At 41.4% G+C, this 23,577-nt stretch overlaps 1 protein-coding gene across 3 annotated transcripts in view; it reads right to left on the reverse strand.

Moving 5' to 3' along the window:
• CAPN3 (calpain 3) overlaps positions 1 to 23,577 on the reverse strand; it is a 122,024-nt gene that overhangs the window by 37,900 nt on the left and 60,547 nt on the right. For 2 of the 3 annotated variants that reach the window (XM_040411623.1, XM_040411622.1), the window contains 5 exons: positions 22,824 to 22,993; positions 17,434 to 17,445; positions 14,475 to 14,683; positions 12,210 to 12,246; positions 11,267 to 11,284 (listed from right to left, as the gene is read on the reverse strand). In XM_040411623.1, coding sequence (XP_040267557.1) covers positions 11,267 to 11,284; positions 12,210 to 12,246; positions 14,475 to 14,683; positions 17,434 to 17,445; positions 22,824 to 22,993 — 446 coding nt within the window. The remainder of the gene's footprint in view (positions 1 to 11,266; positions 11,285 to 12,209; positions 12,247 to 14,474; positions 14,684 to 17,433; positions 17,446 to 22,823; positions 22,994 to 23,577) is intronic. The other variant, XM_040411624.1, reaches the window with a different exon arrangement.

Raw genomic sequence — 23,577 nt, forward strand, 5'->3', positions numbered from 1 at the left:
CAGAAACATGGGCACCCCAGCAGCTACTGCACATATTTAGATATAGCTGTGCCTTGCTCGGGGAGGTTCCCAGTCCACACCCACACCCTCTGGCTATAAAGACCTTATTAGATCCTGACTCAGTGCTGAGTTATTCCACCTTATGGTGAGACATACAAAGCTTCCTAGGCATTTTGTTCGCTGTTCCTTGCTGACTTTTCGTGTACCAACTTTGACCAACCTCCGCTTCTGACCCTGTGCATTCCGCCTTAACCTCCGGAATTGTGCTTGAGTACCTTGTTCCCGGTTGCTACCTGCCAGTGGGTTTCCCTCCTCGCTGTTTTCCTTAAGCTCGCCTATCAGAGCTTGACAATGGTATAGAAATGAACATTCATTGCACGGGCAACAGCTCTGGTAGACATTCCTGCAGTCAGCATGCCAACTGCACACTCCCTACAACGTTGCGGCATCTGTGGCATTGTGCTGCATGATCAAACTGCACATTTCAGAGTGCGCTTTTATTGTGGGCAGTCTAAGGCACACCTGTGCAATATTTATGCTGCCTAATCAGCACCTTGATATGCCACACCTGTGAGGTGGGATGGATTATCTCGGCAAAGGAGAAGTGCTCACTAACACAGATTTAGACAGATTTGTGAACAATATTTTAGAGTAATGGGTCTTTTGTGTATTTTGAAAATCTTCAGATCTTTGAGTCCAGCTCATGCAAAATAGGAGCAAAACCGAAAGTGTTGCGTTTATATTTATGTTCAGTGCATATATATATATACAGTACAGACCAAAAGTTTGGACACACCTTCTCATTCAAAGAGTTTTCTTTATTTTCATGACTATGAAGGCATCAAAACTATGAATAAACACATGTGGAATGATATACATATCAAACAAGTGTGAAACAACTGAAAATATGTCATATTCTAGGTTCTTCAAAGTAGCCATCTTTTGCTTTGATTACTCCTTTGCACACTCTTGGCATTCTCTTGATGAGCTTCAAGAGGTAGTCCCCTGAAATAGTCTTCCAACAGTCTTGAAGGAGTTCCCAGAGATGCTTAGCACTTGTTGGCCCTTTTGCCTTCACTCTGCGGTCCAGCTCACCACAAACCATCTCGATTGGGTTCAGGTCCGGTGACTGTGGAGGCCAGGTCATCTGGCGCAGCACCCCATCACTCTCCATCATGGTCAAATAGCCCTTACTTTCAAAGTTTTCTCAATTTTTCGGCTGACTGACTGACCTTAATTTCTTAAAGTAATGATGGCCACTTGTTTTTCTTTACTTAGCTGCTTTTTTCTTGCCATAATACAAATTCTAACAGTTTATTCAGTAGGACTATCAGCTGTGTATCCACCTGACTTCTCCTCAACGCAACTGATGGTCCCAACCCCATTTATAAGGCAAGAAATCCCACTTATTAAACCTGACAGGGCACACCTGTGAAGTGAAAACCATTTCAGGGGACTACCTCTTGAAGCTCATCAAGAGAATGCCAAGAGTGTGCAAAGCAGTAATCTAAGCAAAAGGTGGCTACTTTGAAGAACCTAGAATATGACATATTTTCAGTTGTTTCACACTTGTTTGTTATGTATATAATTCCACATGTGTTAATTCATAGTTTTGATGCCTTCAGTGTGAATCTACAATTTTCATAGTCATGAAAATAAAGAAAACTCTTTGAATGAGAAGGTGTGTCCAAACTTTTGGTCTGTACTGTATATATATATATATATATATATACAGTCATGTGAAAAAATTAGGACACCCTTTGAAAGCATGTGGTTTTTTGTAACATTTTTAATAAATGGTTATTTCATCTCCGTTTCAACAATACAGAGAGATTAAAGTAATCCAACTAAACAAAGAAAACTGAAGAAAAGTCTTTTCAAGATCTTCTGTAAATGTCAATCTACAAAAATGCCTATTCTAACTGAGGAAAAAGATAGGACACCCTCACATGTATTCCCTCTTAAATTGGCTCAGATCTCACACAGGTATATCACACCAGGTGCACATAATTAGTAGATCGTTACTCTGCATGTTGAATGAGGCTTGCCCTATTTAAACCTCAGACATTTAGTTTGGTGTGCTCCTGACTGTTGAAGTGAGAGTGAGCACCATGGTGAGAGCAAAAGAGCTGTCAGAGGACTTCAGAAAAAAGATTGTAGCAGCCTATGAGTCTGGGAAGGGATTTAAAAAGATCTCAAAAGATTTTGAAATCAGCCATTCCACTGTCCGGAAGATAGTCTACAAGTGGAGGGCTTTCAAAACAACTGCCAACATGCCCAGGACTGGTCGCCCCAGCAAGTTCACCCCAAGAGCAGACCGCAAGATGCTAAAAGAGGTATCCAAAAACCCTAAAGTGTCATCTCGAGAACTACAGCAGGCTCTGGCTACTGTTGATGTAGAAGTACATGCCTCTACAATCAGAAAGAGACTGTACAAGTTTAACTTGCATGGGAGGTGTGCAAGGAGGAAACCTTTGCTTTCCAAGAGAAACATCGAGGCCAGACTGACATTTGCCAGCGATAAAGTTGACAAAGACCAGGACTTCTGGAATAATGTTCTTTGGACAGATGAGTCCAAAATTGAATTATTTGGACACAACAGCAGAGGACATGTTTGGCGTAAACCAAACACAGCATTCCAAGAAAAGAACCTCATACCAACTGTGAAGCATGGAGGTGGAAGTGTCATGGTTTGGGGCTGCTTTGCTGCAGCAGGACCTGGTCAGCTCACCATCATAGAATCCACGATGAATTCTACTGTGTATCAGAAGGTGCTTGAAGAACATGTGAGACCATCAGTTAGAAAATTAAAGCTGAAGCGGAACTGGACCATGCAACATGACAATGACCCAAAACATACTAGTAAATCAACCAAAGATTGGCTGAAAAAGAAGAAATGGAGAGTCCTGGAATGGCCAAGTCAAAGTCCAGATTTGAATCCCATTGAGATGCTGTGGGGTGACTTGAAAAGGGCTGTACGTGCAAGAAACCCCTCAAACATCTCACAGCTGAAAAAGTTCTGCATTGAGGAGTGGGGTAAAATTTCCTCAGACCGATGTCGAAGACTGGTAGATGGCTACAAGAACCGTCTCACTGCAGTTATTTCAGCCAAAGGAGGTAACACTCGCTATTAGGGGCAAGGGTGTCCTATCTTTTTCCTCAGTTAGAATAGGCATTTTTGTAGAATGACATTTACAGAAGATCTTGAAAAGACTTTTCTTCAGTTTTCTTTGTTTAGTCGGATTACTTTAATCTCTCTGTATTGTTGAAACGGAGATGAAATAACCATTTATTAAAAATGTTACAAAAAACCACATGCTTTCAAAGGGTGTCCTAATTTTTTCACAAGACTGTATATATATATATAAATAAAAGCAAGAAATCCATGGCACTCCTCTGTAGATGGTTATTCGCATGAATATGTCTGAATAAATACACCTTTTTTTTTCACCATCTACAGAGGAGTGCCATGGATTTCTTGCTTATTCATGCACCCAGGATCAAGGGTTGAACGCTGATTGAAACCCGGATTGCTACACACAAGGAGTGCTGCCCTATTTTTGAAATATATATATATATATATATATATATTTTTTTTTTTTTTATCAGCAGTAGTGTGAATATGAAGTTTTATTCTGCTAGGCACTGCTTCTGGTGAGGCTTCACTGTCAATTGCTCTTGGCATTGTTCTACTTCACAGCCCCTCCCCTCTGCTCTGAGTGACCGCTGTAGCATCCATGTAGAGATGAAGAAGGTCACGGCACTCCAAAAGCTTTTTTATTTAGTGTTCTTTATTGCACCAAAATTACAGCAGCAACGTTTCGACAATACAGTCTTTATCAAGCTACATGTATAGATGTGGCTTGATAAAGACTGTATTGTCGAAACGTTGCTGCTGTAATTTTGGTGCAATAAAGAACACTGAATAAGGAAGCTTTTGGAGTGCCGTGACCTTCTTCATCTCTACATGGTAATTTTGGGGGTCTCTGAGGCCGAGACCTGACGCCACGAGCACCGCCGCAAAATCTTTTGAGTTCATTCAAGAAAGTGGTGCTGTCCTACCACCTATTTTCGCTGTAGCATCCAGCCACTACAGGAGACCACTACAGCTGTCACTCAGAGCAGAGGGGAGGGGCTGTGAAGTAGCACAATGCGGAGAGCACTTCACAGTGAAGCTCCACCTCCTGGACACAGGCAGAATAAAACTTTATGTTCACACTACTCTTGAAAACCCCCACAAAAAGTATGTTTTCTCTGCTCTCCCCAACCCCTGCCTAGCGTTCGCAAATGTTTTGCACTGTCAAAACCGCTGAATGACCCCTTTTACATGGAAGGCTCACACATGACATATTGCAGAAATTTCTGTAACTATTCCATACATGTGAATGGGGATTGTAAATAAAACTCCATGCACATGCTGCAGAACAATCCGATTTAAATGTATAGAATGGAAGGTTATTTGCAGAAATTTCTGCAACAGATTTGCTGCGTGTGATCATACTACTGTTTTCTTCTCCTATCAAAAGCTAAAGTGATTTGCTGCTAGATTCCTTTTTAGCAGAGAACAAGGCATTCAGGGTATTAGATACACGAATCTCATGACTGACAGATTCCAACCTGACTTTAGATGTGAATGGAGAAGAAAACCTGATACAACTAAAAAACAATTGGGTCCATGGTGCCTCTGTGAGGCACCGTATTTACGGATAGAAGCAATACTACTAGGAAAGAAGGCCTGCATAATATGGCATCCAGTGGAGCATGATATTATTATTATTTATTTATATTATTTTTTATAATAAGGTACTGTATATTCCCAATGAAAGACATTTCTATGGAACTATACAGAAAGGACTCTAAAAAGATTGGCTGAATATTTCTCATCATTGATCATATTATAAATAAAATCAAAATGATATAAAAGAAGACGTTAGCCAGGTATTTTCATGGATGCAACTGAACAACCCACATGCAAAAAACTAACAGCACTCAAAGCAGAAGCATTATATGGACAGTACTGATTAGAAAAGTATAGACACACCATTGCTGGGCAAGATTTCATGCACTTACTAAATGAGATGAACAAACAGTATAAAATGTAGTACAGTATAAAATAAAAGTACGTCATAGAAATGTATGGAGTAATATCTAAAAGTGACATATAATTGCCTGCCTTGGTTTTCTCAACCAGATAATTCATTTAAAGGGCTTGTGCCACTAATATAAATGTATCCCGCCCAACAGATCCCACTGCTATAGCACTTTCCTCTAATACCACCATTTATCAAAACTGCCTTATTCTAAAGATATCACCCCACCATTCCACCCTATGGCCAATCTGTTTTGAAATTCAGTTGCTGTAGATTGCTTCCTGCATTGGAGCCCTGTAATGTAGGACGCACAAGTATCATTGGTAAGAACAAGGGACGTGATTCAAGCCTAGGGAATAAGAGAACATTTTTCAAATGAGGTACATTTGAAAAAAAAATTCCAAGAAGGGATGGGAGATAGAGTAACTGATTAAAATAAACTTCAGAATTTAAATTTAACTTTAAATTTAAACTTTTATATGTCTCATATACCTTTATAAACAGACACATGTCAAACAATATAAATAATTGTGCTCCAAAATATATATATATTATATGTGATATATATGATACACAGAGAACGTGGGCAGTCTTCAGCTTCTCAGTGTGGAGACATCTCATGGAAGCTGACAGAATTTTGCTTGTGGGTCACTGATCTTCATATAATGTGTGGTTATGCGATTACATCTCAGTTCACTGTAAGACTTATGAGCTTTGTAGAATGAATACAGTGGGGAAGTTTTGCCCGTAGTCAGCAAATACATTACTCAGTTATAATCAGTGTGTATCCACCCTTGAACACAATAAAAAAATATATATATTTGATACAGGGCTCAAAAATCACCTGAATAGAAATACATTTTAAAGGTGCAATGTTGGCTGCCTGCAGCTGCCACTAGAGGGAGTTAGGAGCTTACTGCTGTTTTACACTGAAATAATACGGTTTGCAGTAAGCTTCTGAGCTCCCTCTAGTGGCTGATGCAGGCAGCCAAATGTTATCCTGTGAAACTACTGTGTATCAATACAAGGGATTTGAAGCCATTTAGATATTTTATTAAAATAATTTTGCGGGATTTTGGGTATAAAAAAAACATGACAAAAAAGGCGTATGTACAGCCAATGAAGGTAAAATAATTGACACTAAAATGAGAAGTCACTATTTAATGTTGGGACCTACTGTGTTGCCCAAGGGCCCAAATAAATCTGGTGATTTTGACATAATACAAAAATGTTTCCTAAACACTGCCGGCGCTGTTTCTCTTAGTGGAGATGCTAGCTGGTGCAGGAGTCTTACAGGCAGTGCTCCCTGGGAAAAGGTATGCAAATTAGCTGTTCTCCAGATGTAAGAAACCTGTCTCTCTATCGCCACCTACAGATAGCTACCCTGTAGGTCAATGTCCTGCCTATAAAAGAGCCTTAAAGCGGTTATCCAATTCTAAAAATGCCCCCCACAATTCCTGGGCCTCTCCTATAGTCAACTTTATGGTCAATACCATAGTACGTACAAAACATACATGAGATCGAAATTTAATCTCTCACTCAAACCTATGGTATAAGCTATACACTTTACAATGACACAACAGATAATTACATTAAAATGATTCACCAGTAATTAAATATAGTAATGCAAACCAATAAAAAAAATTAAATCCAGAATAAATATATGTAAAATACCCCGATTGTAAGTTGGTTTGAAAGAGGGCAAGACAGATAAAGAATTTAACATTGTAACAGCCTGATGGACAGAGCTGTCCCTTAATCTGCTGGTTCTAGCCCGAAGACTCTTTAGTCTCCTCCCTGATGGCAACAAGCTGAAGAAGCAATATAACGGGTGAACCGGGTCACCGACTTTGCCAATGCCCCTGCGAGTAAGGCGGGTATTATATATCTCATGCAGAGACGGCAACAAGATAACAATAATTTTCTCGGCTGCTGATGGGTCTGGAGACAATACGCGTTACATGTCCCCCGTACCACACCGTAATACCACTTGTTAGAATGCCTGTTCGGGTATTGGTTGACTGGGTGAGAGGCCATTGACATACACCATATTTCAAGAGTCTTTAACAGTTTTGCCATTGACTTCCAGGTAACTACTTATAGGTGGCATTAGAGATAACGTGTTCTTCCTTCTGGAGGAGAGTTGATTTTCATACCAAACACTGTGCTACATTTATGGCAATGATTTTGTGTTTCTATGTTCGCAGTAGTTGTTTGGACAATTGATATGGCTTAACTCTAACTGGGGGAAAATGAGTAAGTAGCTCAGGGTGGGTATTAACGGTACGCACTCAGATTGGGTCACTGGCACTAGTGGTGTACCACAGTAGTCAGTATTGGGCTTTTTTTCCATTTCATATATTTATCATTATATAGGGTTGCAATTCAAAATATACATTTTTGCAGATTGTACTAGCACAGTAGACTGCTATAGAGGGGTCTGGATAAGCTGGAGGCTTGGGCAGAGAAGTGGCAAATGAATGTTAAAGGGGTTGGCCCATTTCAGCCTTTCATGGCTGAGATGGAAATAACCCAAAGTTTAGTGCTAGCCCATTTACTGCTATAGGTGTTACAGAAAGAGCGACGCACCGGCTACTCAAATTTTTGTTATTCTGGCCTCCCCAGGCTGGCGCTTACTGTGGGTGTTTCCCATCTCGGTCATGAAAGGTTGAGAAGGGACAACCCCTTTAACAGCGATAAATGTAAGGCTATGCATAAGGAAAGAGAAAATACAAGTCACTAGTATGTACTAAATGGGAAAACAGTGGGTAAAACTGACATGGATAACGATTTAGCGATTTTAATGAAAGTAAATTGTTGCAACCAGTGTTTCCAAGGCAAATTAGATGTATTAAAAGGGACATAGATGCATAGGACGAGAACAGTTCTGCCACTTTACAAATCACTAGTCAGACCATACATATAGTATTGGGTACAGTTTTGAGACATAGCATAGCTTGAGCAGGTTCAGAGGAGGGAAACTAAAGTAATAACTGGAATGGGTGGACTACAGTACCCAGAAGGAATATCAAAATTAGGGTTATTCAGTCTACAAAAAAAGATAACCGATGAGAGAGCTAATAATCTAATGTCTAAATATATCAGCAGTCAATACAAAGACCTCTCCGATGATCTGTTCATAATCAGGACTCTGATACCAAAAGGGACATCCTCAGCGTCTGGAGGAAAGAAGGTTTCTACCCAAAAATAGAAGAGGATTCTTTACGGTAAGAGCAGTGAGACTATGGAACTCTCTGCCTGAGGAGGTGGTGATGGTGAATTCAAGAGGAGCCTGGATGAATTTCTTGAGTGTAATAATATTACAGGTCATAGACACTAGAATTCTAGAAAAGGGTCAATGGTCCAGGGAGTTATTCTGACTGCCAGATTTCGGGTCAAGGAGGATTTTTTTTCCCTAAGATGAAGAATTTTGTCTTCTAGGTTTTCTTTTCTTTTTGCTCTCCTGTGGATCACCTAGCAGGATATTAGGCTGAACTAGATTTTACCCATTGACTTTTATGTGTTGTTACTGCAGGTTTAATAGATTGAGTCTAATCCCAGTGGGTATTTTTTATATACCTCAATGTATCTTCACCTCAAGCCAATATCTTACAGCCCAATTCACACGCAATGCATTTCGGGTCAACAGTTCTGGTTCAGTTCAAATCAAAAGAAAAATGTCGGGCAATAACATATTCCCCTTGCCCCCATGAAATATACAGTTGCAAGAAAAAGTATGTGAACCCTTTGGAATGATATGGATTTCTGCACAAATTGGTCATAAAATGTATCTGATCTTCATCTAAGTCACAGCAATAGACAATCACAGTCTGCTTAAACTAATAACACACAAAGAATTAACTGTTACCATGTTTTTATTGAACACACCATGTAAACATTCACAGTGCAGGTGGAACAAGTATGTGAACCCTTGGATTAAATAACTGGTTAAACCTCCTTTGGCAGCAATAACTTCAACCAAACGTTTCCTGTAGTTGCAGATCAGACGTGCACAACAGTCAGGAGTTATTCTTGACCATTCCTCTTTACAGAACTGTTTCAGTTCAGCAATATTCTTGGGATGTCTGGTGTGAATCGCTTTCTTGAGGTCATGCCACAGCATCTCAATCGGGTTGAGGTCAGGACTCTGACTGGGACACTCCAGAAGGCGTATTTTCTTCTGTTTAAGCCATTCTGATGTTGATTTACTTCTATGCTTTGGGTCGTTGTACTGTTGCAACACCCATCTTCTGTTGAGCTTCAGCTGGTGGACAGATGACCTTAAGTTCTCCTGCAAAATGTCTTGATAAACTTGGGAATTCATTTTTCCTTCGATGATAGCAATCCGTCCAGGCCCTGACGCAGCAAAGCAGCCCCAAACCATGATGCCCCCACCACCATACTTCACAGTTGGGATGAGGTTTTGATGTTGGTGTGCTGTGCCTCTTTTTCTCCACACATAGTGTTGTGTGTTTCTTCCAAACAACTCAACTTTGGTTTCATCTGTCCACAGAATATTTTGCCAGTACTGCTGTGGAACATCCAGGTGCTCTTGTGCAAACTGTAAATGTGCAGCAATGTTTTTTTGGACAGCAGTGGCTTCCTCTGTGGTATCCTCCCATGAAATCCATTCTTGTTTAGTGTTTTACGTATCGTAGATTCGCTAACAGGGATGTTAGCATATGCCAGAGACTTTTGTAAGTCTTTAGCTGACACTCTAGGATTCTTCTTCACCTCATTGAGCAGTCTGCGCTGTGCTCTTGCAGTCATCTTTACAGGACGGACACTCCTAGGGAGAGTAGCAGCAGTGCTGAACTTTCTCCATTTATAGACAATTTGTCTTACCGTGGACTGATGAACAGCAAGGCTTTCGGAGATACTTTTATAACCCTTTCCAGCTTTATGCAAGTCAACAATTCTTAATCGTAGGTCTTCTGAGAGCTCTTTTGTGCGAGGCATCATTCACATCAGGCAATGCTTCTTGTGAAAAGCAAACCCAGAACTGGTGTGTGTTTTTTTATATGGCAGGGCAGCTGTAACCAACACCTCCAATCTCATCTCATTGATTGGACTCCAGTTGGCTGACACCTCACTCCAATTTTCTCTTGGATATGTCATTAGTCTAGGGGTTCACATACTTTTTCCACCTGCACTGTGAATGTTTACATGGTGTGTTTAATAAAAACATAGTAACATTTAATTCTTTGTGTGTTATTAGTTTAAGCAGACTGTGATTGTCTATTGTTGTGACTTAGATGAAGATCAGATCACATTTTATGACCAATTTGTGTGGGACCAGGTTCTAATATCATAATGGGACCCATTTGGAGGTGTCTTTGGAGCCAATCACTTGCCACAGGGGTCTATTTATTATTATCCAAAACCTATTAAACTTTATTGATGACATAGAGGTTGGGCCTCTAGAATAATTTCCTCTGGTGGGCCCTAGGAACCCCCGGTTTGACACTGTATTCCCCATTGGATGATGGGGAGTTGTGAGGGACAGCTGACTACCAAAAAAAATCCATAAGAATCACATGAAACTCACAGTCCACATTTACAGTTTTTGTTCACTTTTTAATACTTTGTGTGAAGCCATCTATAATCTACCCTCTGGAGTACAGAGCTTGTATATTCAGATAATATAAGTAATAGTACATATAGTAGATACCAGAAGAGGGACCGGCCATGTCAGCAGTCCACATGCAGGTTAGACTAGGGCTACGCAACATCAAGTCGCATATAAGTCACGTGACCAAAAGTTGCTTCCAAATTGTCTGCTGTGTATTTTTGGGTGAGAATTGATTGCGCGTCATGTTCAATTTAGCATTTGCAACACCCATTAGACACTAAAAAAAATTGCAGACGTGTCCCAAGTGACTCACAGGTGACTTACATTTCGGTCTATCCGAGCAAAGAAGTTTGGATTTAATTTTTTGTGCAACTGTTGTGTTATGTCACATTCACAATTACTTGCTATATCACAATGCGACATTGTGATCTTCATGTCACGAGACCAAAGTTGCCGTGCAGCCTTAGCCTTTCAGACAAAGGAATTGTTGCTTACTTTAACTCATGCAGTAGCTATAGGACAGACAGTCTGCAAATCCAATACAATGCAAGTAATCACTTGCGCATGCATATTATCACGCATGGTCACACTAGGGAAGACCCACCTTGGCTTTTTTCTTTTTCTGGTCAAAGAGAACAAATCACAAAGTGACAATGATATAGCAAGGATATCTTTTGAAGAATCTAAAGATGATTTACTGGCAGGAAATAATAGGTGATAAAGCACGCTACTACAAATGAAAAAGTGACGCCAATACAAGACTCTGTTTTTGCTACCTCCACAAACAATATTCCTAATTGCCGTTGTCAGGGACATAGCTAAAGGCTCATGGGCCCTGGTGCAAGAGTTCAGCTTGGGCCCCCCTTCCTTCAGTGCTTTATGGCCAGGGGCAGGGAAGCACATAGCCTTCATGCTGCCTGCCCCCATGCCAAATTCCTGACCTAACCCCTTCCCTCCAGCCGGCAACTTGACCAGTATGCATTTGCTATAATACTGGTGTCTTCTTATGCGGCACAAGGGTCTTTGGGCCTCCTCAGGCTCCTGGGCCCGGTAGCGACTGCTACCTCTGCAACCCCTATAACTACGCCCCTGGCCGTTGTATATAGTCCTACTACATTAAACCTTGAAAATTCAGGTCAGATTGCATATACCCTAAAACTTTCTTCCACCAGGTCACTCTCATGTGGGGCCAAGAAGGTCACAAATGAGTAATTTTATTATAGTCTTTAGAGTGTAGACCTGCTTCCACTGCCCCTGTATCATGGAGGGAACATAGTAGTCTTGGTACTCTACTTGGTGGAGAACTCAAAAATATTTTTTTCTTGATGATATTTTCTTAGTTAAGGAAAGAAATTGGCCAGGATCCATAGTTTTCCCTCCATGTTGTAGGCAGACCTATCACAGATCTATAGGTGTGAGGGCCCCACCAACCTTCTCCACATACCTCAGCTTCCTGGAGCAGGTGTGATTGTTATACCTTATTAGTATAAAACTACTACAATTAAAGCTACAACAAAATAAATTAGACAGAAGAAGATAATACTTACACTGGGTCGTTCTGCTTCAATCTTATTTTCAACTTCTCTGATAAAAGAAAGAGGTGATTAATAGAAAGCAAAAACATATACTCTTGTTTAATATAAATTTTTGAATTTCAGATTAGTTTTTTTGTTTTTTTTTACTAAAGGCAGTCTGTCAGCAGTTTTGACCATGCAGAACTGCTGACAGCTGGGGAGAACAGAATAAGCATACATTATGTGGAGCTTTTATCATTAGATATTGCTCGAGAAAGAACCCAGGAGGCAAACCTTTTTGTGATGTGCTCTCTGTATTGACCTGCTTCCCAGCCACCCCTTCCCCCGGCTCTTAGCAACAGCTATAAAAGTAGTGTCCTGGTTGGATGCTACAGCTTTCACTCAGATAGGCTGTGGTGAAGCAGCTCAATGCAGAGAGCAGATTACAGTGAAGACCCACAGCTTAGGCCCTTGCAGGAGCACAGTCTAGCAGAATAAAACTTCATATTCACACTACTTCTGATAAGAAAAGGCAAACAAAGGGTATTCTTGTTCTTGCTGTCCTCAACTCCCACCCAGTGCTGTTAGCAGTTCTTCATGATTAAACCTGCTGACAGAATTCATTTAAGAGCAAAGGAAACTGATTTTCCAGCCTCTACAGCTTCGTCATTCTATCTTGCTTGAGCAAAATGTAGTCACAGAAGACAGGTGCGGAGAACGGTAAATGAGAATTCTGAGAAATTTCTATACTGGCAAAAAACTCAGTAGAAGTTCAATACATATAATATTGTGCCCACATTTGTATTATACTGATTTCATATTGAGAATTTATAAGACTTGAGATCATTTCCTCTAAAGATTTTGTATCACAACCTTTAAAGGATAAGTGTTTTTGGCCCACCAGCTCATAAAGCACCATAACACCAAGGATGTTGTGGAGTCGTTTTTTTTTTCCTGATTGAACATGAGCTAAGGCCTCATGTTTATTGCTGTATCCCATGGATCCCAAATATGGTGCCACACAGAAATCTATGACCCCATAGTACACCCCTGGGTGCCTGTTTTTACATGAGGGCACACAGTGTTGTTTTTTTCTCACAGATTCCTTTTAACTGAGAAAAGCATGCCGTAGGTAGCATTGCTTCTAAGATATGGTACAGTGTATATGCCAGTCTTTCTATAAAGTCTGTCGGCACAAAATGAGTCAAAATGTATTAAAGGGGTTGTACCATGAAAAATATTCTACCGTTTTAAAACCAGCACCAGGATCTGATTAATTTTGTAATTGCATGTAATTAAAAAATCTATTATAGTTGCAAAGTTATTCAATGAAATCTATCTTTATAGCGCCACCTGCTGTTTGCTATTTTTCTAATTTGTCTGTTCTAGTCACAGACGGAAGCACATGCTCAGTTCCATCCTTCAACTGCCACCAGCTGCAGCATAAAAGACCCCAGAGAAAGGAAACCCCCCTAAAATGACAGCTTGAAATCAATCTAGCAAAACAGTTGGAGTAATGAATGGGGAGATCTCTGGATCCATGTGAGGTACAGGGCTGGTTCTAGCTTTGTTAGAAAGGGGTTATCATGTACTAGGTTATGTACATTTTTCTTTTTTTATATTATTTATGGGATAACCCCTTTAAGAGGTGCATCTAACAGCAGCTTCTGAATAAATATATATTATGCAAATTTCTGATATAATCTATAGTAAATGGGCCTCAGGAGGCCACAACTTTTCCTGCAAATATGGGGTGTGCCATAAATTACAACTTTTTTTCTGTTGCAAAAGTGATGTGAACAAGCCCTTACTAAGCTTTTTACATCTGTGTTGGCTCAGTTCAGGGCCTCCATCGCAGAGTCCGTCAAAAACAGCTAAAGAAAAGTGGGATCCGAAACAGAAACTGAATAGACTCCATCATAGTCAATGAGATCTGTTTGGCTCCATTTGGGTCAGTTGTGTGCAGAATCAGTTATTTTCGTTGATCTGCTCCTATAACAGAGCAGAACCCCAGAAATATAGTGTTGGCATGAACTCATCCTAAATGTGCCCCATACTGCTTACAGCGCCTCAATATTGACCTGTGGTGCAGCCAGTTCCCTGCTATACAGATCCGTACACACAGCTTAGCTATGTGCAAGAGGCCTAAGAGAGGTTCAGCTTGGTGGATGCTTGTCCAGAAATTAAGCATATAATTTGACCCCACAAACATCCTCAGGTGCAACATAAGATGTTCACAACCTAGTATTTGGTATTTAGGAATCTAAACAAAGAAAATTGACATGTCTATTGACTTACTCTGAGATATTTCGTTTTTCAGAGAAGACTCTCAGAATGAATTCTCCTTCCTGGTGAGGTTCGTAAGTGGAAGGGATGATGACGTATTCACTGGGAGGTAGTCTGAAGCGTTGGGAGACTTCTCTCATGTTTATATATGACTTGCACCTATCCTTGGATGCATTGTACAGAAAGAAGTCTTTTTGTAAATGCTGCTTATTGCCATGCATCTAGAAGAAAAACAGAAATATTTACGTAAAGGAAGATAATAACGTCATTCAAACTTCTACACCCAAACTAAATGAGTAATGTGTTAGTATACCGTCATGACCAATATAAATCACATAGCTATGGCTACAGTGTTAGGGTACTTTCACACTAGCATTTTTCTTTTCCGGCATAAAGTTCCGTCCTAGGGGCTCTATACCGGAAAAGAACTGATCAGTTTTATCCCCATGCATTCTGAATGGAGAGTAATCCGTTCAGGATGCATCAGGATGTCTTCAGTTCAGTCATTTTGACTGATCAGGCAAAAGAGAAAACCGTAGCATGCTACGGTTTTATCTCCGGCGAAAAAAACTGAAGACTTGCCTGAATGCCGAATCCGGCATTTTTTCCCATAGGAATGTATTAGTTCCGGATCCGGCATTCAGAATACCGGAATTCCGGATCAGTCCTTCCGGTCTGCGCATGTGCAGACTGAAAAAAGGTGAAAAAAATAAATGCCGGATCCGTTTTGCCGGATGACACCGGAAAGACGGATCCGGCATTTCAATGCATTTTTTCGACTGATCAGGCATTTTTAAGACTGATAAGGATCCTGATCAGTCTTACTAATGCCATCAGTTGGCATACGTTTTGCCTGATCCGGCAGGCAGTTCCGGCGATGGAACTGCTTGCTGGATCTCTCTGCCGCAAGTGTGAAAGTACCCTTATTCAAGCAACTGCAAACCTTTGGAAAGCAATGCCGTTGTGTGGAATTATTAGGATGAAAGTAAATGCCGGGACCTGCTAGTTCTCAACACTCTGCTCCCGGCCCTATGATATACTGGTCCATCTCAATAAATTGTAGTCTATAGAATATTTTTGAATTGAATTAGTGAAATAAATAAACTTTTCAATTATATTCTAACGCTCGTTATCGATTATCTGGTTGTGTAAAAGTACCACTAAGTGAAACTGCTGGTAAACAACTAGTCACTATGGGGACGAGCGATGGCATTACCGATCACTCCCCCTAATCTCTTGAGAAGATTGCTGCATGTAAATGTGGAGGTCTCCTCCGCTGACAAGCAGACAATTGCCAGAAAGGAACAGTTCCTTCCCAACAATTGCCTGCTGTGTTGTCCCATGTAAAGAGGCCTTAATTTATTGAGATGTACCGTACCTGTACCTTTTGGGGCATCTCAATGACATTTCATAGACATGTTATAAGTGGGCATCTCTTTTTCAATTGATAAGTACAAACACTCTTAGATATAAGCAGAGAGGATCCTTGAAAGAGGCCAACAATGTAAGACATTTGACACCCTTCATTAAGGATTACTGAGTCTAAGCCAGCAGGTCATCAGTTCGGTAGCAATATATAGAAACATAGAATGTGTCGGCAGATAAGAACCATTTGGCCCATCTAGTCTGCCCAATATACTGAATACTATGAATAGCCCATGGCCCTATCTTATATGAAGGATGGCCTTATGCCTATCCCATGCATGCTTAAACTCCTTCACTGTAGGAGTTTAAGCATACATGGGATAGGCCATCCTTCATATAAGATAGGGCCATGGGCTATTCATAGTATTCAGTATATTGGGCAGACTAGATGGGCCAAATGGTTCTTATCTGCCGACACATTCTATGTTTCTATGTTTCTATATATTGCTACTGAACTGATGCCTGCTGGCTTAGACTCGGTAATCCTAAATGAAGGGTGTCAAATGTCTTACATTGTTGGCCTCTTTTAAGGATCCTCTCTGCTTATATCTAAGAGTGTTTGTACTTATCAATTGAAAAAGAGATGCCCACTTATAACATGTCTATGAAATGTCATTGAGGTGCCCCAAAAGGTACATCTAAATAAATTAAGGCCCCTTTACATGGGACAACATATATATATATATATATATATATATATATGACCATGGCATGCATACATTCCCACACTTTTGTAGGTTTCCAAAATAGATTTGTCACAGAAAATAGTATTATCCCTTAGAACCAGCCCTGTGTTGCACATGTATACGGAAATATCCTCATCCATTGCTGCTATTGCTCTGCTAGATTTATTTCAAGCTGTCAGCTTAAGCGGTGGGTCCTTTCTGCTGCAGCTGGTGATTGAAGGATAGAACTGAGCATGTGCTTCCATCTGAGTGAGCAGGACAGAGAAATTAGAAAAAGCGAAGCAGCAGGTGGCGCTATAGTGATGGATTTCAGTGATCAACTCAGTGGCTATATTAAATTTTTTATTACATGCAATTACAATAGTATTCAGATCCAGGTGCTGGTTTAAAAAACATAGAATATTTGTTGTGGAACAACCCATTTAATCATTTAACAAATCAGGAATTCTTAGAATATTTGTGTGAACTGTGAACTAAAATGTCGTATTCTAATGATAATAGGTACAGCAGCATAGTGTATCTGGCAGGTGGGCCCTGTGTACAGCTAAATGTTAATGGGTAATTTATTTGTCATTTGGATTGTATATTGTTATAAATGCTTTAGTGTCTACCAACATTAGAACTGTCTTAGGGGGCTCATACATGATGCAGTCAGGCCAACAGACCGCACCATGTACTGGCATCCTCATAATAATCATGCAGCTTGTATTACATCAGATTAATGAAGGTTTAGAGTTTGTTCGGTTTCTTATTTATACAGATCATCATGTATAACTAGGTCCAAATTCAAGGGATCTACTTAGTTAAACAAAATGCAAGAAAGACATAAACCCAAGCACTTCGTCATTACTTTATCGTACCTCTTTCGGAACCTTTAAAAGAAAGAGAAAAAAACATGTTAAATATGATTTGCAATTACAACTAATTACATCAAACAAGTCAATGTTTTATAAAGAAACCCATACCAAAGGGTCAAATGCTAATGAGTACTTGAGGAAAGAATACTGCTGTGCTATGAGCCAAGCTCAACAACTATAGCCATATTATACACTGTAACATATCTAATGAAGGTTTAGACTTTAAAGGCTATGGACATTATCATTGCATTTACTCACTTGAAATTTGTCTTTATTAAAAATGATCAACAGTTTTTCTTTATAGGTTTCGGCGCAATTGCAGACTCTTTCATTTCGCTTTACATGAATCTGTCAGGGAGCTGCTCTGACACCGTCCTCTGCAGTCCATGTCTCTAAACTCCTGACAGCTCATTAATACTCATTTAAGTTGGTGTTATTGAACTGATAAGAATTTAGCTCTAATCAGTGTCTGTGAGCTGTCAGGAGTTCAGAGATGATAGCTACAGATGGAGGCATCAAAGCAGCTCCCTGATGTATTCAGTGTGAGACAGTGTGGGCTCTCTGCCTCAAAATGAATCCATCAGGGAGCTGCTCTGACGGTTGTAGATGCACTGAAACTGAAAGCTGTAGAGGAAAAACTGTTAATTTTTTTTTTTGTAGACTAACTGAAAAAAAAAAGAAAAGATTTTTAGCCCAAAATAAGTACAATGCAATGATAAAAAATGAACCCAAGGATATCGACAACTTTTCATTTAATGTCTGCCATGCAGTTCAAATTATCTACATGTTTATTACCATTATACTATTGCGCCAATTCATGTAAGAATTGAAGCAATTTGGCCAAATGCTACCATTTTGTCTATATAGCTCCTATAGAGATTCAGGTGTCTCCGTGGTGTTCTCTCTTGTTAACTCACAGACAGTAGGTTATGGGGCAAATGAAAGGGAGCAACACATAACCGCAGGTTCAGCCTGGACTGTAAAAATGGAGACCTGTAGTTCTACATAGAAGCTGTAAACATAAGTTTTTAAAATCAGTTCTGTTTTTGAAGTTGCTTATTTTTAATAGTTGCATTGGAACAACACTGTTGATATTACTGTACATTTCAGAAAAATGAAAGTAATTAACTTATCAGTTACAAAGTCTATTAGGTTCTTGTTTTGTTTTGTTTTTTGCCTTGGAGGGGTTGTCCAGGCTTAGATAAAAGGGTATGTTCTGCCAAAGACAGAGCTGTTCCTGCCCAGGCTATACATGGGGAGAATGATAGTAACAGACTGTGATCCAGGGGCAGATTGGCTATAGATCTTACAGTGACATTTCCTGGTGGGCCGATACCCAAGGGGCTGCCTGAGCCCTCCTCACAGTCGGCCAGTGGAAGATTTTAGGGGTGTATTCTGTGATGGACTGTGGTATTTGGCTCTGTTGGGGTGGTATAATGTGCCGCGATATAATATTGATGGCCCTCCTACTTGTGTTGGCCCTGCCTTCCATCAATTTGGACCTGACTACAAAACGGGGCCACTTTTATTATTTTTTCCAGGGCCACTTTAAGTTCCCAGTCCGCCCCCTGCTGTGATCTTTCTTCCATCACTTACTGACACAGAGAAACCAACTTGAAATGAGTGCTGCCCCCCTATTGATGGTGCCGTCATTAGAAAGCTGAGGTTCTGGGCTTTAAAGGCTTTGAAAATGGTTGACATGGGAAATATGTTTTTCATATTTTTACATATATTAGTGCGAGGTAATTTTAGGCTGATATGTCGTCTGGAACCTGCTCCTAGTTTCAGACTTCTTTTATGTGGGCTGGTCCTCCCAGGAAAACATGCCGCTGACATTGTTATTTATGCTGAGGACTGTGATTTCTCCATCAAAGTCTCCTGTGGTTCTCTTCTTTCTATTCACACAGATACAGTCTGTATAACCTCTCCCCTTCCCCCTATGTGTTCTTTCCTCCCTATCTATGCTGTGATACAGTTTAAGCTTGAGTAATCTGCTCTCCCAGAACACTTGGATGCTTTACCTACTCTCCATACTTAGATCTGGGTGTAAAACGTTGTCCCCCCTGTGCTGCCATCTCTAACACAAAAAGAAAGGATGGGGGAAGTAGAGAGCGGACATATCGCAGGACCACCAGCTACATGAGGAAGTTAGGCTGTGGGTAGGTTCACACTTCTGTGACTTCACTTTAACTGATCTTTGTTGGAACAGCCAACCGCAGTTCACCGAATCTGCCTGACATTCACTGCCTGACCTCAGTGACTATAATGGCAACCGGCTGGGATTCGGCGGCTTTCCAGCATTAATGCTGGGTTTTGGGAGGACAAAAACCACTGCATGCACCGGTTTTTGTCCAGGCAAAACCTGGCACTTATGCCAGGAAGCAGCTGAATCCCATTATAGTCAATGAGGTCCGGCGGTGAACGGCAGTATCTGGCTAGGCCAGCTGTTTTTTGTCAAGACAGCCGGCTGGATCAGTTAAACGGAGGCATAAATCTTTCCTTAGTTTATCTGGAGCAGTTCATACGGACCGCTGCAGATTCCCTCAAAGGCTTGATAGAATGCCATGTTATTTTATCTGGTAAAACATGGACACCAACATAGAAACTTGAAAGACACATTATAATCAATGGTGTCTGTTAGACACTGTTTGTGTCCATCATATGACCCATCCGCCTTCTTTAATGGAACACAGCAGCATAAATAACATGGTTTAACCCAGCCTAACACTAACTCTAATGCAATACAATGATACTGTATCAGATGCATCTTTGGCAGAGAGAAAATTAAAGTGGGTTTGTCACCATACTATGGTTTCCTGTTTAAGGGTGGAGTATTACAGGGACACATCTGCCATACCATGAAACCCAACAGCACATAAAAATATTGTGCCACTTGGCTAAAAGCAGCTAATTTAGAATATTGTGGACGGACAGTTATGTATTTTGTGTTCCAGACCATGAGCTAACAACCTATGCAGCACAGTGGGCAGCAGCATGTGAACACACAGGTACAGCCGGACCTAAAGCACCATTGTCTCGGAGGACGCTTTCATTTACACGGGTCAGTTTTTTTGACCTACTGTTTGAAAATAGCTCATATTTAATATTAGACGACCATTGGATGAAGAGCATACAGCACAAAGGTACAGATGGACAGCTGCAACCATCTGGGTAAAAAAGATAGTTCTGCGCAAATGTGAAACTGTTAAAGAAGAAGTCACTAGAGGTCATTACCCTAAACAGTCATTATGCTGCTGGTATTTAGGGTACTAAACATGATCCTATCAAAACCCCCAGCTATAGCAATATGTATAAGAAAAAATAAAGCAGGCACTGTATGTAAATCACCAGAGAGGGTCCATGGGAAGAGTCTTGCATCATCTAGACTCAACCGCCGGGGCCGCGGCCCAGGACCGGGCCCTGGAAGATTGTTTGCCGGGCCGCGGCAATACAGAGGAGCGGAGACGCCAGGCACATGCACGCTCGACGAGCACATCACACACAGCGGGCGGCCGTACAGCGGGAAGGAAGTAGAGCGTTTCTTCCTTCCAACTGTGATGCCGGCCAGCCACTGCCACCAATGAGGAGAGAGTGGGCGGAGGAGGGGAGGGACTGTGGCCATTGTGCCACCAATGATAATTAACCAGAGGACCTTTCATGGGTCTGGACTTTATTAACTAAGTAGCAGGACATGTAGAGTGGCGCCCAGGGATCTCCCTGCACTCACTTACTTTTATTCCTGGGCGCCGCTTCATTCGCCCGCTGTGGTCCCCGTTACATTCTCCAGCGCCGTATGCTAATTACTACTATCGGAACACCAAGGAGGAGACATCAGTCCAATCACTGCGCAGAGCGTCACAGCCAGGGAGAAAAAAAAACTCACCCTCTCCCTGGCTGTGACGCTCTACGCTGCGATTGGACAGCGCTACAGCCAGGGAGAAGGAACGCCCAGGGAGAGAAGCTGATGTCTCCTCCCTGGTGTTCCGATGCTAGTGATTAGCATACAGCGTGGGAGAATGTAACGGGGCCACAGCAGCGCAATGGAGAGGCGCTCAGATATAATAGTAAGTGCAGGGAGATCCCTGGGCGCCTCTCTACATGTCCTGCTACTTAGTTAATGAAGTATGGACCCATGAAAGGTCCTCTTACAGATACAGAAGGCGGGTGCGGAACCTGAGGGGTTAACTGCCGCTGATCGCAGCTCCCTGTCAGAGGTCGGGTGCCGGATATGTGATTCTGCTGCACCCGCCTCCTGCAGCTGTATTAAAGGTTAATTATCATTGGTAGCACAGTGCCCACCCCCAGTATTAAAAACAATGGTGGTGCAGTGCACCCCCCCAGTATTAAAATCATTGGTGGCAGTGGCCACAGGGTCCCCTCCCCCCCTCCTCATTGGTGGCAGTGGCAGCTTCTGATTGGAGCCCCAGCAGTGTAATCCTGGGGCTCCGATCGGTTAACATGGCAGCCAGGACACTACTGAAGCCCTGGCTGCCATGGTAAGCTCCCTGCTGCTGTGTGCACTATGCACAGGGCAGCAGGGAGAGTGTGAGGTCCTATTCACCCTAATAGAGCTCTATTAGGGAGAATAGGACAAGGGATGAAAAGATCCCAGGTTCTAGCCCCTTAGGGGAGAAATAGTTATTAAATAAAAAGTAAAAAAATTAATAAAAAAAAACAACAAATATTAAGTCTAAATTACCCCCTTTCCTGATTTTACAAATAAAATATATAAACAATAAATAAACATATTACATATCGCCACGTCTGAAAAATCCAAACTATTGAAATATTTAAAAAAAATCCTATGTGGTGAACGCCGTAACAAAAAAACAACAACTAAACACCGCCCACCCCTAAGCCCCGCCCCAGAACACCCCCCCCCCCAGAACACCCCCCCCACACACACACACACACCCGGTCCCTGGGAAAATTGTCTTGCATGAAACTGGTCCTTGGTGCAAAAAAGGTTGGGGACCACTGATCAAGAGCATAAGTAGATGAAGCCAAGGACAGTACACCACTTTTCACTGGATGTTGCTGGACTCTTCTCGTGACTCCTCTCTCTAGAGAATGGACAGATGAAGCCAAGGACAGTACATCACTTTTCACTGGATGCGGCTGGACTCTTCTCTTGACTCCTCTCTGGTAATTGACAGACAGAGCATGCTACTTTGTTTTTGTTATACATAGTGTTGTGATAGAGAGTTTTGGAGATGGAGAGCACCCTAAACCTCAGCACTATAACAATTGGTTGTTCAGGGTAAAAAAAATTAAAGACAGGTTCCCCTTATGGAAGCTTGGTCTTAAGTTGTTAAAGTATTATATCAACTTCTTCCATTACTATTCAGAAACATTTATTTAATCTAATTACGATTCTCTTTTATTTACTGTACCTCATAAATTGCGAAACCAATGGTATAAAGATTGGCTCCTGCCTTCCGATCTTTTCTGCGGTTCTTCTGCATTAAAGCAACAAGGAAGCTACAGACAACCTCATTGTCATCGGGGTCATCATCTTCTTCTAGGAGCTTCAGACGATACTGAGGATTAGTCCAGTACGTGTCTGTAATGTTTAAAATTATAACATTAGCAGTCCTTAAATGTTTATGTCATTAGACGGTACATCTCAGGTACCCTGTGTTCACCGTTAAATCGTATGGACCCATTTTTCTAATGGGTCTTTATGGAGAATTTTCAATTGTTTGTCTAAGCTCTGCCCCGTCAGTCCACTAAGACCCACTCCAAACTTTGCAGTACAGCCAGCTACTGCTCTACATCTGGCAAAGATGCCACTGAGGACATACCACCTGTGCAGCTGAACCGAATGCACAGGTGGTATGTCCACCCCTTTAGTCATTTTTCTCAGTCAACCACTTGTGGCTAGTAGGGAGCCCCTAATCTCTGGGACCCCATGCATTTTCTTAGTTTGTGAAGTGTTAAAGTCCACCCCTGAGCCTCCATAATTTACAGTAACTTCTAAGCAAGCAGGATGATCCAGCACTGACTGACAGCCTGCCTCCTGCAGTAATAGCCAGGATCAGAGGTAACTCAGATCCTGGCCCTTTATCCCCCTCGATAGGTTGGTCAATAGCAACCACAGCAATTAAGCAGAAGGAGGAGTCTCCCTCTCTCGCCTCATGAACGAAG

Source organism: Bufo bufo, chromosome 11 (genome assembly GCF_905171765.1).
Source record: "Bufo bufo chromosome 11, aBufBuf1.1, whole genome shotgun sequence".
NCBI classification, from domain to species: Eukaryota; Metazoa; Chordata; class Amphibia; order Anura; family Bufonidae; genus Bufo; species Bufo bufo.